At 40.2% G+C, this 17370-nt stretch overlaps 1 protein-coding gene across 3 annotated transcripts in view; it reads right to left on the bottom strand.

The window, feature by feature from the left end:
- The window catches only part of LOC126188902 (microcephalin), a 278114-nt gene extending 260967 nt beyond the window's left edge, over positions 1 to 17147 (bottom strand). For all 3 annotated transcript variants that reach the window (XM_049930587.1, XM_049930589.1, XM_049930588.1), the window contains exon 1: positions 16889 to 17147. In XM_049930587.1, coding sequence (XP_049786544.1) covers positions 16889 to 16918 — 30 coding nt within the window. In that variant the 5' untranslated portion in view covers positions 16919 to 17147. The remainder of the gene's footprint in view (positions 1 to 16888) is intronic.
- Between the last annotated feature and the right edge of the window lie 223 nt (positions 17148 to 17370).

The raw sequence follows: 17370 nt of genomic DNA, 5'->3' as shown, positions 1-17370 counted from the left end.
ATCTGGTGTGGTGGGAAGACTGTTGGCACAATCACCAGTGTGGACAAGTTGATCAGTTTCACTGCATGTCATCTACACAGGAGCCACTCACTCCAATTGGAGGCTCTCTCCACAGGTACCACTCTGCTGCAGAAATGACTACGTGGCATAGTAGCCACTGCCTAGAGTACCAGTGCCCTAGATTGAACAGGCATCTACTCATCAGCACACATGGGGAGGTTACAGTGAAGGCACCAGCAGTGCGATTCCTGCATTGTCAGCAGGCTACAGTAGTGGAAGGCAAGAATATTTGTAGGAAAATTAACATTTTCATTTGGTATACTTGTGCACAATGTATATGTACTCGTATGAGATTCAATATACTGACAAATGGTACTGCATTTGACGTCAGTAGATTGTTATACAACAAGACATCAACGATTCAGGTGGTAGTGGGTGAAACTCTGTATAAAGGCAGTCGGCTCATTGTACCTTTCCTGCAGATAGGAAACAGACACCATTAGTTACAGTGTGTACTGGGTACATCAACCACGATCGTGACACTACAATGCAGAAAACAGTTATTGTGTGATGAAAAAGGAAAAATTGGTGTGTAGAAGGAAATGGGGCAATCTAATCATCAAATAGGCAACAAGTTGAACCATTCAAGTGCAACGATTTCTTATTTCAGTAGACAGAGTGCACAATATGGACAGAACGGAAAATATGGGCAAAGTAGAAAATTATCTGAGGCATAGATATTCTTCTCAACTTGAAACTGATTTACAGTTGCCAGTAAATGCCGAAGTTGTATGACAAATGTGGTCAAATGACAAACATCTGGTATTCAAGAAACGACTGCAGAAATCTACTCTAACAGCCAAACATAAACAGGCTAGAATGAGATTTTCACTCTGCAGCGGAGTGTGCGCTGATATGAAACTTCCTGGCAGATTAAAACTGTGTGCCCGACCGTTCGCAGGAGAGCTTCTGTAAAGTTTGGAAGGTAGGAGACGAGGTACTGGCAGAAGTAAAGTTGTGAGTACCGGTCGTGAGTCGTGCTTCGGTAGCTCAGTTGGTAGAGCACTTGCCCGCGAAAGGCAAAGGTCCCGAGTTCGAGTCTCGGTCGGGCACACAGTTTTAATCTGCCAGGAAGTTTCATAAACAGGCTAGATTGGAGGTTGTTGAGAAACATATGTCAAACTTGAGATGAGGCGGAGAGATGAAGAAGCTAGCACAGGATAGAGTAGCACAGAGAGTTGCATCAAACCATTCTCTGGACTGAAGACGACGACGACGACAACAACAACAACAACAACAACAACAACAACAACAACAACAAATGACACTTTATTCTACGCAACAGGTATTGCTCTATTGTTAATGACTTATTGGCACAGTATTATCAGAAATGAATGAAGGCCTACTTTAGCTGTCTAAAGTGCACAGCACTACAAGAACTGAACCGACAAGGAATTTTTCTCCATAACGAATTTTACTCCACTCCAGTGCCTTCTGCATATATGCAGCAGTTTATGGCTGTTCACCCTAACAGAAGAAAAGTGGTGAGTTAAATAATAAATATTGTAGAAAGACAATATTACACAAGTGTTGTATGTGATATTATTCATGAATGGCCGCAGTATTTTAAGAATTCTTAAAAAGTGATGCAATAGAGAAAATACTATATGCCTATTATTCTTTTATAGAAAGTTTTTGAGTCACGAGGCTGATAATAGTGCATTTTAAGTATGACAGAAGAAACCTTTAACTCGAAGAGATGATTGCAATAACGATAAATGAGGTAATCCAAAGAGGGCACACTACAAAACATTTAAATGAATTAAAATTGTGGCCTTTCTATTTCCATCTACAAATGCATATATCTGTGTAAGTCTCATGAAGATTTATTAGTATTAAATATTAATTTTCATATATATTATTGAACAAGAAACAAGGATTACTTTCATATGAAAACACAGAACAGGCTTACACTCAAATGAGCTGTATAAACAATTTCTATTCCATGTTTTTCCCCAACAAATCAAAGGCGAAAACTCACTACATAGTTGAGGTACTGCTTGGTCAACAGACTGAAATCATGGTTACGTGTTTGTTTTTATTAGCTGACTGAGGAAAGAAATATTCAAAATTACAGCAATGATTTCAATCTTGATATTTCACATTTTCTAGTTTAAACTGATGATTTCCAGATTCATGGGTTTGCTATTATATATTTTACTTCTGCAACATTTAGATAACTTCACAAATTGGCTGTTATGTGTCATGAGCAAATTCCATTGTTTGCTGTTTGGATTTCAGCAACTGTGAATGGGATGTACGGCAGCAAATTATTTCAATTACCAGAGACAGAAGCTTTAGTTTTAGCACAGTGTGGGCTCAGGCACTCAATTTGCTTAAACTGTCACACAAAACAAATCACTGTTCTCTCTGTACTTTTATAGTTTTTTGGGTATTGTCTTACAATGTTCTATAAAGCAACTTTCTTGGTTTGATATAGGCTTTTAGCTGGACTTAAATTTCTGTGAGATTGTTTCATTCTTTGATGGAATTAGAAAAGAATAGTTACCACAGTGCCTAAATAGTTCGGCACACACAGTTACATCATTTTATTTACTGTGGTAATGGCCAGTATTATAATCAAATGGATGGTGTTGTAATGGGAAGCCCATTAGTTCCAGCTGTTACAAACCTCTTTTAAGATATTGCCTTAGACATGGGCCCATTAAAGCTTAGTGGTTTGTTTTGAAATGTTATTACTTTTTTGTTTAACGTTTGAGTTCCTTTAGAATGAGCCTCTTATTTTAATCACAAACTCCACAAGGAAACAATATACTGACACAGCAGAGTTATAATTCTTGGAAACTTTAATAACAGCCAGCACAAGTTTTGTGAACTGAACTCACAAATCATTCAGATTGTATCTTTCTGGTTCGCAGACAGTTGTCCACAACATAGCAGATTGATAATAGGCAAGATAAATATGCTTTCCTATTTGACAGTCAGTGCAGATTGATTGTAAGTGCACAAAGCCACCCTCTGTTTCTGATCAAAATCCAGAAAAAGTTACATGCAAGAAAGTTTCTCCATCAATTTCTAGTCCTAAAAATATAAAATGTTCCTTGAGTTCACTGATTCTTTGATCATTTTTTGATGGTAACATGTCACTTGTGAGATATGTACTTACTTCACAGTGAGTGCCTCAGTAGGAAAAGACTTTTTTTAAAAAAAAAATTAATAGTCCTGTTTAGTTGTAAGTGGGTTGGCAGTTAAGGGAATGAACATCGGAGTCATCAGTTCCTTGTGCAAGAGATAGTTCATCTGGAGTTAGTGACTTCTGTCAGCAATTTGAACCAATTATGGGAGTACCAACCAATGTAATGATGGTAAAACTGATGCCAGAGCTGAGAAATAATTTACAGAAAGGTAAAATCGGCAATTCATTCCCTAGGATACCCACATGACTTGGGGCCCAGAGAGACACACCTGAGCAAGCAGTACAACTAAGATCAGCAAGGAGGTTATGGATAGCAAATACCACAGGGTGACAAGAGTAATCTCAATCAATGACACGGAGACCACTTATTTAGTCACTATGAATTAAAACACTTTTAAGGTAAGTGTGTTTAATAAAATTTAGGGCTCTGTTGATAGCTATCAGCTCCACCGTAAAAACACTGTGTGTTCCTGGCAACAATTGTTGGTCTTAAACGGCAGGAGATTTAAAAGCTTATTCCATCAGTCCCCCATCCACAGTTTTAGAGCCATCAGTGTAAATTACACTAGTACTCTGGTCCTCATAAAGAACTGAAAGAAACAGACGCCAAATGGTCATGGCAGCAACTGAAACTTCAGGACCTTGAAATAAATCAATGCTAATTCACAAGCTGGTTCCTAACCAAGGAGAGGTGTCCAAGAGAACATGCAGAGCTGATCCTAAAGATGTCCTAGCAGAGGGACTTGAGGCCAATTCCAACTGGTAACTCCACCCGTGGGTGGGTTTCAGGAGATCAATGCCCCTCATACACAAAAAGAATGTGGTAAGTTGGATGGTTAGGAAATTGTTGGATGGTGATTGCATACGTGAACAAGAGCTGGTACCATCAGAAGTGAAGAGGGGAAGATCGCCACTTCAGCAAGAAAACAGCCTATGGGTCTGGTGCAGAAGGCACCAGTGACCAGTCTTTCTTCATAATGATAATTTCAAAGCTGAAGGTGCTGTCAAGCAAATCTGGCAACCACAGTCTAACTGTGACTACACAGGGCCTGGACAATATGGATTAGAATAGTGCAATCCGCACCCAAAGAAGCATGGGCCAAAAAAGCAGCGGGCATCAAGTTTCCACATGCAGTTGCTCTTCGGTAGACAAATATGGGGCAGCCACATCAGCTTTTTATCAAAGAGGAATCCCAGATAACAGAACTGTGAAACAATGTCCAAGTGCTAGGTGACCAAGTAGAGATTTTGGTTAGGATGATCTGTAGTATGATGACAGAAATGCATGACTCGCATTTTCACAAGACAGAACTGGAGGTGGAGGTCCTCCAGATAGCTCCTCAGAGATGTCATTGAGCAAAGGCTACTAAGTGGGAGCTACACTAAACGCAAAAGTTGTCAACATACAGTGTGGGGGCGACCAGAGTTCCGACCAAGATCTATAGCCCTTTGACGGAGATTTGGAAGAGTGCAGCACTCAGCACAGACACCTGTGAGACATTGTTTTATTAGACCCATGGGGAGCTGAGTGATGTACCAACTCTAACCCAAAATAACCAATGTGATAAAAACTGACAAAGAAAAATCTGTAGAGATCCTTGACAGCCATAGTCATGGTCGGTAAGAAAAATATGATGATGCCTAGCCATGTAATATTCCGTTTGCAGGTCAGAAGACCACAACAAGGTGTTAGCATTTTCAAAATGCCCATCTGATTGCTGTTTCCAACCTAACCAGATGGTTGGTTGTGGGTAATCTCTCCCACAAACCACACTGGTAAGCAGACAAAAGTGGGATTCAAAGACCCACCATAACTAGCAGGTTAACCACACTTTAAAGCAGTTTGCAGGTTTATAAGGATAATCAGTCAGTAGCATAGACATTGGGTTTTTGCATGGCTTAAGGGTTGATACAATGACACTATCTCACCACTGGGAAAGGAAGACACCATCTACCCAAATGTGGTTCAAGATACTGAGTAGATGAACTCTTCCAGAAACATTGAGATGTTGGATTATCTGATAGTGAATCAGATCAGGGCCTCGAGCCATAATCTACGACGAGTTAAGAGCCCAAGAAAGTTCCTAGCCAGTGTAAGGTTCATCATATAATTCAGCTCGGTGGGGTGTGGAGGGTGAAGCATAGAGAGGTGTCAAACTCGACATTTATGCTTTTGAAAGGTAGCCAGTAAAAAGAGGATGCCGTCACTGTTGTAAAGTGGGCTGCAAGGTGTTCAGCAAGAACTGTTGCTGGTATAATGATTATCCTTTGGCGGCTAAGAAACGAGAGCTTACCACACCTGGGATGAAGCAGCTTACATTCCCAAGGAAATGTACTGCTGCAAGCATTCCTTCTTACTGCATTTAATCAGACAGTGAGCCTCAGTGCAGAGTTGCTGAAAAGTGAGGAGAGTGACCTGGAAAGTACATCACTTGAGACACTGCAGGGACCTTCAATGAACCTGAAAGGCTGCTGCAATGTCTTTGGCCCATTACGATACTTGCCGGTGGTGGAGAATGTCTGTTGAAAGAGGAACAGCAGTTCCAATGACACAGGTGATTGCATCAGAGAAATCTACCACTATCTTGTCGATGTTATCCGACAGAGGGACAAAGGTGACAGTAAACATATGTAACTGCCAGACTTTCGCTCTTCCAAGAGAATCCATCATAGAGTCAGGTGGTGACAAGAAATTGATAGCATCACTGGAAAGTGGTCACTGTTGCAAAGTTTGTCATGGAGTGACCAACGTAGCAAAGCCATGAGACTGGCAAGGAACCTTAAGGTCAACAGCCAAAAAGGTGCCAAGGGCTGCAGCGAAGTGGGTAGAAGAATCATCACTGAGGAGACAGAGCAATACTGGATAGAAACTGGTCAATCGGAAGATCCTTACTACTTTCCCATGGCAAGTAGGGGTAAATACATTTAACGAATGGTAATTTGCAGGGGTAGTTTGCACACACATCACTAATGCTTCCAATGTTGTAAGGAGGGAAATTCACTCAGTGATTCGAGCGCGCACGGAGGCTTTCAGACAGTCGTTCTTCCCGCGAACCATACGCGACTGGAACAGGAAAGGGAGGTAATGACAGTGGCACGTAAAGTGCCCTCCGCCAAACACCGTTTAGGTGGCTTGCGGAGTATAAATCTAGATGTAGATGAACATCTGTGTGAACCTCTGTGGAGTCCCGTCCAGACACCCTCTCTGGGCCAGTATGATTCTGACACAATGCACAATAACCTCAGAATATTGGGGAACAGTCATCAGTGAAGTATGTTTCTTGCAGAGCAAAACAAGCTGCAGTATAAGAGGAAAATAGTTGCTGTATTTTCAGAAGGTGACAGCAATATTCATTCCAATGCCATTAGATCATCACATTGAGGGTGTTCTAGGTCCTGGTTAGGCATGAAGACGGCAGGGGGGGGGGGGGGGGACACCACATCCCAGGACCACTGTGTCATTGGTCAGGGAGAGACAACGACAAATGTTGGCTCGGAGTCTGCTGGCATGGGGGGGGGGGGGGGGGGGGTCTCTGGGACCTCTGGGGTCACCGGAATAGCCTTCTCCAGATTATTCTCCTCCTCTTTTGTAACTTCTGGTAGCAAAGATTTGCTGTGGTTGAAGAGCAGGCAGCCCTGGGACCCACAGGCTGTGACTCCTTCAGTCATAGCTGCTTATGGGCCTCAAATCTGTAGGTTTCCAGTGACAGGGGTATCAAGATGGAGCCCTGATACTGGAGGAGGAAGCTGCTTCTCCCAGAAGGTAAAGGAATTAGTTCCAAAAGATGGTGTCAAAGTAACCACTAGGGATGAGGACAGAGGCAGATGTGGTTTGAAAATTAGAGGTTGGGGTAAGATGGATGAGGGCAATCAGCCAAATTTGGAGGATAACATTCCATACAACTGACACACACACACACAAAGGTGCCTGTTGGCAAGGATGACCTCTGTGGGGGTGAACGTCTGGAATTTTTGCCTTTTAGGTCTGGCATGTAGTGGGATGACATATGATCAGAGCTTTGGCATCAGAAATTCCTCATGGGCAATGGAATGTAAGGTGTCATGTCACATCTGTACAACACAACTTTAACTTCTTCTGGGAGGGCATTTCTTTTGAAGGCTAAAATGAAAGTGCCTGTATCCGTTCAATTATCCTTGGGACCTCTATGTATATGCTGGGCAATATGCAATACTTGCTCTTGGAGATTAGCTCATAGCTCATCTGTCTAGAGAGTGAATGGTAACTCCTTGCACCATATTTAAAGTTTTATATGGAGCGATAGTCATTGGTGTGCCACCCACTCATTCACCCTTGAATAGGTTGAGACTGCGTACCAGAGGAGGCGTTAACTGATAGTGATCCACTGCACATTTTTCCTAAGGAGTCAACTTCTCCAAGTTTGTCTTCTATTTGTTCCACAAAAAAAAGAATGATTTCATCACTGTAAAAGTACCTCCGTCTGTCCTAATGCACATCACGTACTGAGGAAATTGATTTGCTCTTAGTTGTTTGGCTTGTCCCTCTTCCCACAGGGTAGCCACAGTAGACTAAACACTAGGATTATGAATGTCAAAATATTGAGACCTATCTGTTGAGACAGCCGGACAGTACAACCACTGTGTTGGTTTAGTTCTACATGTTTAATATGTGAAACACATGTCCTATGCTGCCTACTCCATTCAAGTGGTCTCCCCAATGGCACTACACAGCCACAGCAGAGGTTGTGTGGGCCGACAGACAGGCACCTGCTCCTTGGCATATGGGGGGGGGGGGGGGGGGGGGGGGGGGGGGGAAGTTGGGTGCTAAGTGCGAAAGCATCAGTAATGTGTTCCCTGTGTTGTCAGGGGGTACTACAATAAGGTATATAATGACTCACCCATGTCGCATTGGCTGCTGTGTTGGCTTTTAAGCACATACGTGAGCCTGCACTGTTACTCAAGCACAGAAGACTTTTAACACCACAGTCAGTAGGTTCTGCTTATGACATTTCCCCAGTGAGTCCACACTACAGTTTAGATGTAGATCACTGGTGTATTGAGATCAGCAATAGACAAAACAAAACTCTAAAACCTGTCACAACCACCCTCTTCACAGCACCCCAGTATGATTTACATGTGTTCCTCATTAGTTGATACTTGTAGACAATGCTCTACTTGTTCTTCATCATTCATAAAGGAAACAATTGTGGGCTTTTCCCACAGCTCTGTTATGCCCAACTTGTGTAAAAGTACAGCATGATACACCCACACTAATTATTTTGCTAAACTGTAGAAGATATCATCACCTATACTCACTCATAACAGAATGAAATGTTTTGCAACTGCTGCTTCTCTTCTTAAATGAAGCCATGAATATGACAATAAACTTTATGTACTAAGAGTTATTACTACTGTCTTATGGACAATCCTCTTCATAAGCTTTGAAAATACGAATAACAAGGAAGTTGGTGAGTAATTTGCATCAACCTTTTTACTGTCTGGAAAGTGATCATTGCTGAAGCACTCACTGTACCAGTGGTTGAGTACACCACTAATATATAGTACACTGATTCTTATACGCATAGCTGATTAGTCATCATCCCACTGCAAAATTTCACTTGTTAGCTATTTCATAACTGATTCATTTTCCTCTTTGCTTGTTTCCAGTAGCTAAGTGTAATACCACTGTCTCGAAACAACAGCTTTAAAAAGCTATGCATACTCGCCTGTTCCTATAACATTATTATTTAACTTGGTAATAGCTGATAGGAAATATACATTAAATATTCTGCGCAACTCTGGTGAGCCAATTACATTACTGTCATCCCACTGGATGTTCCTATCTATTGCCATAATGAGTGGTTTTAAGCTGTATGATATTTTCAGTACTCTTAGCATTGTTTGCAGTGAATTTCTGTATGTGGACTGTGACTGCCCTCCGAATTATGACACAGCTACTAAACTGACACTGATCTCTAATACTTTTGAATCTGTCGGTTTCAGCATTTTGCAACAAATTGTACAAGTCCGTTTTTGCACAAACATAATGGAACAAAATAAAGTTCACAGCAAATAATCATATTGTAAATATTAGGTACATGACACTTTAAATCAATTCTGAAGTAACATGGCCAGCCAATATGATGCACAATAATCTCGTAACATTGAGGAGTGGTCATCAGCAAAGTGTGTTTCTTGGAGAGCAACACACACTACAGAATAAGAGGAAAGTAGCTGTTGCAGTTCTGTCAGGTAACAGCAACACTTCCATAATTGATATGAAATAAATTGAGAGGATGTCAAAAGAAAATGGGATAATATGTTAGAAATCACTACAATGAAATGGTAAAAACTGCTGCATAAACAACAGCGTTTAGTGCAGCCTTAACTCCATAGATAAGACTTACAGAAACACAGTCATTCCAAGGCTATGGTTTGGAAAGGGGTGGCCATATGCTGCACTTACACATGGTAAAACAGTTCTCATTGAGTGGGTGGGCTTCCTTTCAAATGTCTCAATGAAAATTTTACTTTTTTTGTGCATATAGCGACTGAGCACTTACTTGTTCTGTTTAAACAAGTTATCAATGATTTCATGTGAAATACAGACTAATCTCCAGTGTAGGTTGAGGTATAGGTTAGGTTGAAGATAGTAATTTGATTATGAATATTCAAAGTCAACAAATCTGAATATGAAACCAAATGTAAATATAAAGTCAAATATCAACACAAAATCTTAGTTGTTGTGACAAACTGGGCTATTGCATTCCCTTTGTCTATGTGAGGTTAGACGAGGATAATTTTATTTACCATCTGAGTACAGGAGTTGTTAAACTTTCTGTGATAACTAAAAACTTCTATAAACCACCCATCCTCAGTGTTAATTAGTTTCTTAAATTTAGAGTCCATTACTAAAATATCATTTTCCGTGAACAATACAAATTGCTTGCACTTCAACCACTTTTATTTTGATGTTGCCACCCCTGCCCCAATCTTATAAACAGTCTCACTGATCCAACACAAACAACTCTAAATCAGCAGACACAGCTGACATTCCCATGATCAATTGGAGCACAATCACCAACATGTGCTTTCATGTGAGTGCGTGGATGACCCTTTTTTTCCCTTCATAAATCCATTTCCACAGCTACAAAGGATTCCATTGTATTTGTAGTTGAGGCACCTTGGTTAAAAATATACAAAAACCAAATAACACAAAAAACAAAAAAATAAATAAAATCCCTATCCCCACCTACTTTTCTCCAAATAACCACATCCAATAACCACCAACATCAACCCCACCACCAGTCGCACACTTCTCAACCAATCAAAAACTGAAAGATCATCAACACCATCTGGTAGTTACAATATCATATGGGTAGGGGAATCATCTTAAATAAATGATATTGCAGATTGGCCAGTCAAGACTTTTCAACCCAGGTTCTCCACTGCATCAACAGCTACAAATTTTCCTCCGAACAGTACCACATTAAACCTTAGCTGCCATGGGGAAGACCCTCTTCAGTTACTTTCTTAGGTTTTCCATGTCTGACATTTAGTACATCCCATCAATAGCTCTTTGGTTCCAACTACCACCACAAATTTTATGAGGGTATGGTAATCTCAGGTCAAAATGCGATACTGTGCCAATAGACCTAAGATGACATTAAAATACAGCGACACAACCTTAACTTGGTACCAACTGACATCACTAACATTATAAAAACATTATTAGTGTATAATAAAATCAAACAAACTACCAGAACTTTGACAAGAATACCTGTTTTTCTGCTGATGCAATTTAACTGGATATATATATAATAGAAGGAAACATTCCATGAAGGAAAAATATACTTAAAAACAAAGATGATGTGACTTACCAAATGAAAGTGCTGGCAGGTCGACAGACACACAAACGAACACAAACATACACACAAAATTCAAGCTTTCGCAACAAACTGTTGCCTCATCAGGAAAGAGGGAAGGAGAGGGAAAGACGAAAGGATGTGGGTTTTAAGGGAGAGGGTAAGGAGTCATTCCAGTCCCGGGAGCGGAAAGACTTACCTTATGGGGAAAAAAGGACGGGTATACACTCGCACACACACACATATCCATCCACACATATACAGACACAAGCAGACATATTTAAAGACAAAGAGTTTGGGAAGAGATGTCAGTCAAGGCAGAAGTGCAGAGGCAAAGATGTTGTTGAATGACAGGTGAGGTATGAGTGGCGGCAACTTGAAATTAGCGGAGATTGAGGCCTGGTGGATAACGGGAAGAGAGGATATATTGAAGAGCAAGTTCCCATCTCCGGAGTTCGGATAGGTTGGTGTTAGTAGGAAGTATCCAGATAACGGCAATGAGGATCACCCTGTGGCTAAACATGCCTTGGTGCACGACCAGCACATCTTGGTGCAGTGTTACACCGTCCGGGTTATCTGGTTACTTCCTACTAACACCAACCTATCCGAACTCCGGAGATGGGAACTTGCTCTTCAATATATCCTCTCTTCCCGTTATCCACCAGGCCTCAATCTCCGCTAATTTCGAGTTGCCGCCACTCATACCTCACCTGTCATTCAACAACATCTTTGCCTCTGCACTTCTGCCTCGACTGACATCTCTTCCCAAACTCTTTGTCTTTAAATATGTCTGCTTGTGTCTGTATATGTGTGGATGGATATGTGTGTGTGTGTGCGAGTGTATACCCGTCCTTTTTTCCCCATAAGGTAAGTCTTTCCGCTCCCGGGACTGGAATGACTCCTTACCCTCTCCCTTAAAACGCACATCCTTTCGTCTTTCCCTCTCCTTCCCTCTTTCCTGATGAGGCAACAGTTTGTTGCGAAAGCTTGAATTTTGTGTGTATGTTTGTCTTCGTTTGTGTGTCTGTCGACCTGCCAGCACTTTCATTTGGTAAGTCACATCATCTTTGTTTTTAAGTATATATATATATCCTTTCGTCTTTCCCTCTCCTTCCCTCTTTCCTGATGAGGCAACAGTTTGTTGCGAAAGCTTGAATTTTGTGTGTATGTTTGTGTTCGTATGTGTGTCTGTCGACCTGCCAGCACTTTCATTTGGTAAGTCACATCTACTTTGTTTTTAGATATATATATATATATATATATATATATATATATATATATATATATATATATATATATATATATATATATATATATATATATATATATATATATATATATATATAATAAACTCTAATCAACAAGCGATGGAGCAGAACACACACATAAAAGAAAGATGTAATCAGGCAAGCTTTCGGAGCCAGTGGCTCCTCCTTCAGGCAGAAGAGTTGAAGGGAAAGGAAGAGGGGTGCAGGAAAAGGACTGGAGAGGTCTAAGAAAATGGGTAGAACAGCAGGTCAGGGGAGACTTACTGCATGGAATGAGAAGGAAAGATGAGAAGGAAAGACTCACTGCTGGGGACTGCATCAGATGAGATCTCACAACCTGAGAGCTTAAAAGTGGAAGACAGGGTGATATGCAAGGCAGGGATTACTGCTTAAACACCATGAAGTTAACAAAGTGAAAAGCTATGTGCAATGTACATAACAGAGGTGGGAGGGGGGCAGCGAAAAACAGACGGGTAAGAAATAAAAGATGTAGAAAACTAAAACAGAGTAAAGAAAAGAGTAGTTACTGTGAAGAAATGCTCAGATGGAAGAAATTAACGTAAATTAAGGCCAGATGCGTGATCAGAACCATGGACATGTTGTAGTGCTAGTTCCGACCTGCTGAATTCTGAGAAACTGGTGTCTGGGGGAAGAATCCTGATGGCTTGCATGGTGAAACAGGCACTGAGTTCACAATTATCATGTTGTAGAGCATGGTTTTTAACAGGATATTGCGTGTTGCAGGTATGCACCCTCTGCTTATGCCATTTATCCTAATTGTTAATTTGGTGGTAGTTATGCTAATATTAAAGGCCATACAGTGTTTATATAACAGCTGGTATAGGACGTGTCATTTCACATTGCCAGTTACAGGCTGCTATATGTGGTGGTAGGAGGGTGCGTAGGGCAAGTCTTGTAGCAGGGACGGTCATAGGAGTAGAAGCCACAGAATAGGGAGAAGGGTGAAGAAGGAGCATAAGGTCCAACAAGAAAATTGCGGAGATTGGGCGGGCAACGAAAAGCTATTACAGGTGTCGTGGGCAAAACTTCTCACAGAATGGATCTCATTTCAGGGCATGATTTTAGGAAATCATGGTCTTGTAAAAGTAGCTGATTAATACAATCCAGACCATGATAATACTGAGTCACCAGGTGTGCTCTGAAGTAGGTTTTTGGAGGGATCAGCAGTACCAGGACTGGATGTGATGGCCCGGGAAATCATCTTTTGTTTTATTGCTGTAAAGAATCTGCATCTGAACAGATATGTTTGCCTTAAATGCCAAGGCTCTGTGGGAGGGAATGTTTGACATGGAAAAGATGGCAACTGTTAAAACGTAAGTACTGTTGTTTATTGGTAGGTTTAATGTGGACAGAAGTGTGTAGCTGACGTTCAGTGAGGACGTGATCAACAGCAAGGAAAGTGGCATCGGATTTGGAATACAACCATGTGAAATTTATTTGGAAGAGGTTACTCAGAGAATCCAGGAATCTTAACAGGTCAGCCTCACTATGAGTCCACACGGTAAAGGTGTCATCAAAATATTTGTGCTGGGAACGTTCTACTTACTAATGCCTTCAAACATATTTAAAACTTTAAATTATCAGACTACAGTGGTAAAATGTGGGTTCTGATCAGAGGCACAAATTTACGTATAGAATGTGTGACATTCATATAAAAAAGATTGCAAGACACATTTGTTGGCTTTGCCAACTCACAAACTGTCTTCTTCCACCAAACGTAAGCCTATGGCTACAGGACAGATCACTAAGCTACCACAGACTTTTTTAAAACAAAAGTAACTTTTTGTCATGCCATACTGGATTCACACATTCTCAACCAGACTAATAGCTTTCAAATTAACCAATACTTCTAACTACACTACAGTTCAGTCTGTCACCACCCCGTCATAACAAGAAACAAATAGGACCAACACCCAACACAATTCTGAATAATGTACAGCCATCTCCATTAGACCCATATAAGTATAGTAAACAACATGATCTAAGACACCACCCACAAGAAATAAATGACATTATGTAAACAAAACATACAGCCAACTTCCACAACTGAAATATACAAACCAAAATAACCTTTATGCAATCTATTTGACATGTTATGTCATATTTTAAAGAATGTATCATACCGGATCAGTTGCTCACTAAATCCTTGCCTCCGTCACACAACCAATACACAACACACATATGTTTTACAAACAACACAGACCCAAAAATTTTTTTGACATCCAAATTTTCCAGGAAAGACCACCACCTCACACAATGCACCTGCTTCAATAGCCCCTCACCATCGAATCAACTCTCAAATACAGTGTACCACCCATACACCTGTATGGGATCACATGCTTTAATATCATTACATGATGGGTCAAAGCCAAGGCTCAGTACCAGACATTCTGACTGACTCATACTGACAGTCAAATAACAGCCTCATTAAATTTTTTGCTCTGCTAAGTTTTGCTATACCATAATCATAGAAACACCATCCCAACCCATCCAAGCAAATTATGGGCTAAAGTTTACAATGGGCTGCCCAGGCACAGATGTTGGCAACACCTATGAGTGTATGATTAAGAGCAAATGCATTACTACTTATCTTCACCCATCAAGCCACATGTTTTAATTTTTAAAAAATAAATAAAACCATATGAAATACTGATTCACAATTTTCCCAACCGGCCCTTTGTAAAGTTTTACCAAATTATGCATACCAACCCTTCACAGGCAGTGATTCACATGCTGCAGCCATAAAAAACAGCCACTCTGATCAAATCTGTGCTTTCAAATCTTGTCACTGTATCATCAACACCTACATGAAATATTACTTCACTTTAGTTGTACTTATTACAGTCATGACATAGGCCTACTTGTAGCCAATCATTCTAATGGACACAGACATTGAACTCTGTGTAAGGCTTGGCCAGGAATTTAAGGATATTGACACAGTGTATAGGGATTCATGAAAAAAGAGTTTCAGCAACCTAACCATTAATGAGAACACCAGTCGTGAATGTCCAACACGGAATTTCATGTGCAAATGAAACTTCACTGACGTTCCATTGTGACATGCCTGCACTTTAAAAGTAGAGCAAAACATGTTTTCAGAATTGACGATACGGGAGGGAGTGAAATCTCTCATGAACCATAAAACTCCCATGATTACTGATGTGAAACAGACAGCTTTCACAAACTTAGGCGAGCTTTTACATACTGATTTTTAAAATAAACATATGTTTGTACACCACGGGGACGAAACACTTAGGTGCCATTCAGAGTATTGTTTACACAGTCAAACCTACACGCTGAGTGAACAGGTTTATCAATCAATAAATTATTTTTACAGGAAGTAGGCAAGGAAAGGCTTATCAAGTAAAAATAAGCACATCTTGTAAACAAATTACTCAAGGTAGAGAAACAAAATACACATTGAACTTCAAATAATCAAAACTAGGACATTTGCTGGTTTCTAACATTTGAAAGCATTTTTGTAAATACTTTAATTATATGGTGTTAGAAATGCATTATATAAGACAAAAGCCTACAAATACATAACCAAAATCATACATCTGATGAAGATATAAACAGAGGAAGTTTGAAAAACAAAGGTAAAGGAAACAAGTTCATATGAGCAGAAGCTTTCGAAAAATTTATCTCAATCAACTGACATTTCTACACTTTTTTAATGAGAGCTACTTCTAACTTGGAAAACGAGTTGCTACAAAAAGACAGTGTGTAACATAATTCTTCTTGAAAAACCATCCGAGGCATTTACTGAGAACTTTTAATGGGTAATGACACTGGTGTGGCAGAATTCTTGCATTGTAGCCTCTGGTACAAGCTGTATATAATAGTTGAGAAAAATATAATTAATTATGACACAGTGCTGGAAGTAGGTATTACGAGAACAGAAACTTAAAAGGTGTATTTGTACTTAATGGTACTTCATTAACTACCTGCAGAGCTGTGTCATAATTAATTATATTTCACACAACTAGTAGACCCTACATACAGCTTATGCCTGTTGGTCAAAAGTGAAGCAAAACTGCAGACTTAACTATATTATTCAACTTTCAATCTCTCGGCAACCAATTTGGTAGGTTCACATTAGCACCAAATTGAAAATTTAAGTGATGTGACTACTGTGATGAAATTAAGTGTAGTGCTTCACATAACACAAGGCCACTTCTTAGATCAACGGAACAACAAACTGCTTCAAACATGCGCACTTCAACTCGTCTCAATGTTAGTATCAAACTTTCAGTGAAGTCAACAACTGGTGATCCACAACCTAACGCCTGTGTAAAACTATCAAGCGTGCTTTAATCTACGAACTACAGCCTACATAACTTTGTACTATATGAAAGAAAGGATGAAAACTGTACACTATCATATTCAAAGCGCAGCAGAATCAAGTTTTGAATCTAAAATAAATGGAAATCAGTACGACTAATGGTACTGTTTTCTGAAACACGTTATACGCGGGGAGTAAATAGGAGAGAATATTATTGCATGTTAAAATAGGTGTCACAAAAAATTTTACTTACTGTGTTCAAGAATCTGTTTGCGACATTCATCCGTAACTATGTATGCATCATGATGCACTCCTACGGCAACCTCAAAAAAAAAGCGGCCTCAATGTGGGCAATTGCACGCAACAAAAAATTAGAATGGACTGTACAATCATACACGTCATATAGTACTTAACGTGTAAGTCATCAAAAACTTTTTCTTCAGACACTTTGCCTGAATCTGTAATTTCTACACAACACATCATTCAAACTTCAGCGTAAACAGCTGCAAACCTGCGAGTTTAATGCACATATACAAAGACCTTCAGCGGCAAAGGCTTTCTAAACATAGCGTCTTTTTTCGTTTTATTTGCCCGCGCTCAACGACATGACTGCACATAAAAACTGCGCAGACAACTCGTTGCCTGTTAAAAGGAGATTTGGGCTCATATGAGTTGTGTTCAAACCTGGCATTTAGAGCTGGAGGTTTGAGCGAAACTCCTCAAATCTGTGGGTAC

The sequence above is a fragment of the Schistocerca cancellata genome, chromosome 5 (genome assembly GCF_023864275.1).
Source record: "Schistocerca cancellata isolate TAMUIC-IGC-003103 chromosome 5, iqSchCanc2.1, whole genome shotgun sequence".
NCBI lineage: Eukaryota > Metazoa > Arthropoda > Insecta > Orthoptera > Acrididae > Schistocerca > Schistocerca cancellata.
Note: the sequence above shows the minus strand (reverse complement) of the source record. Positions and strands in the feature narration are given on the sequence as shown.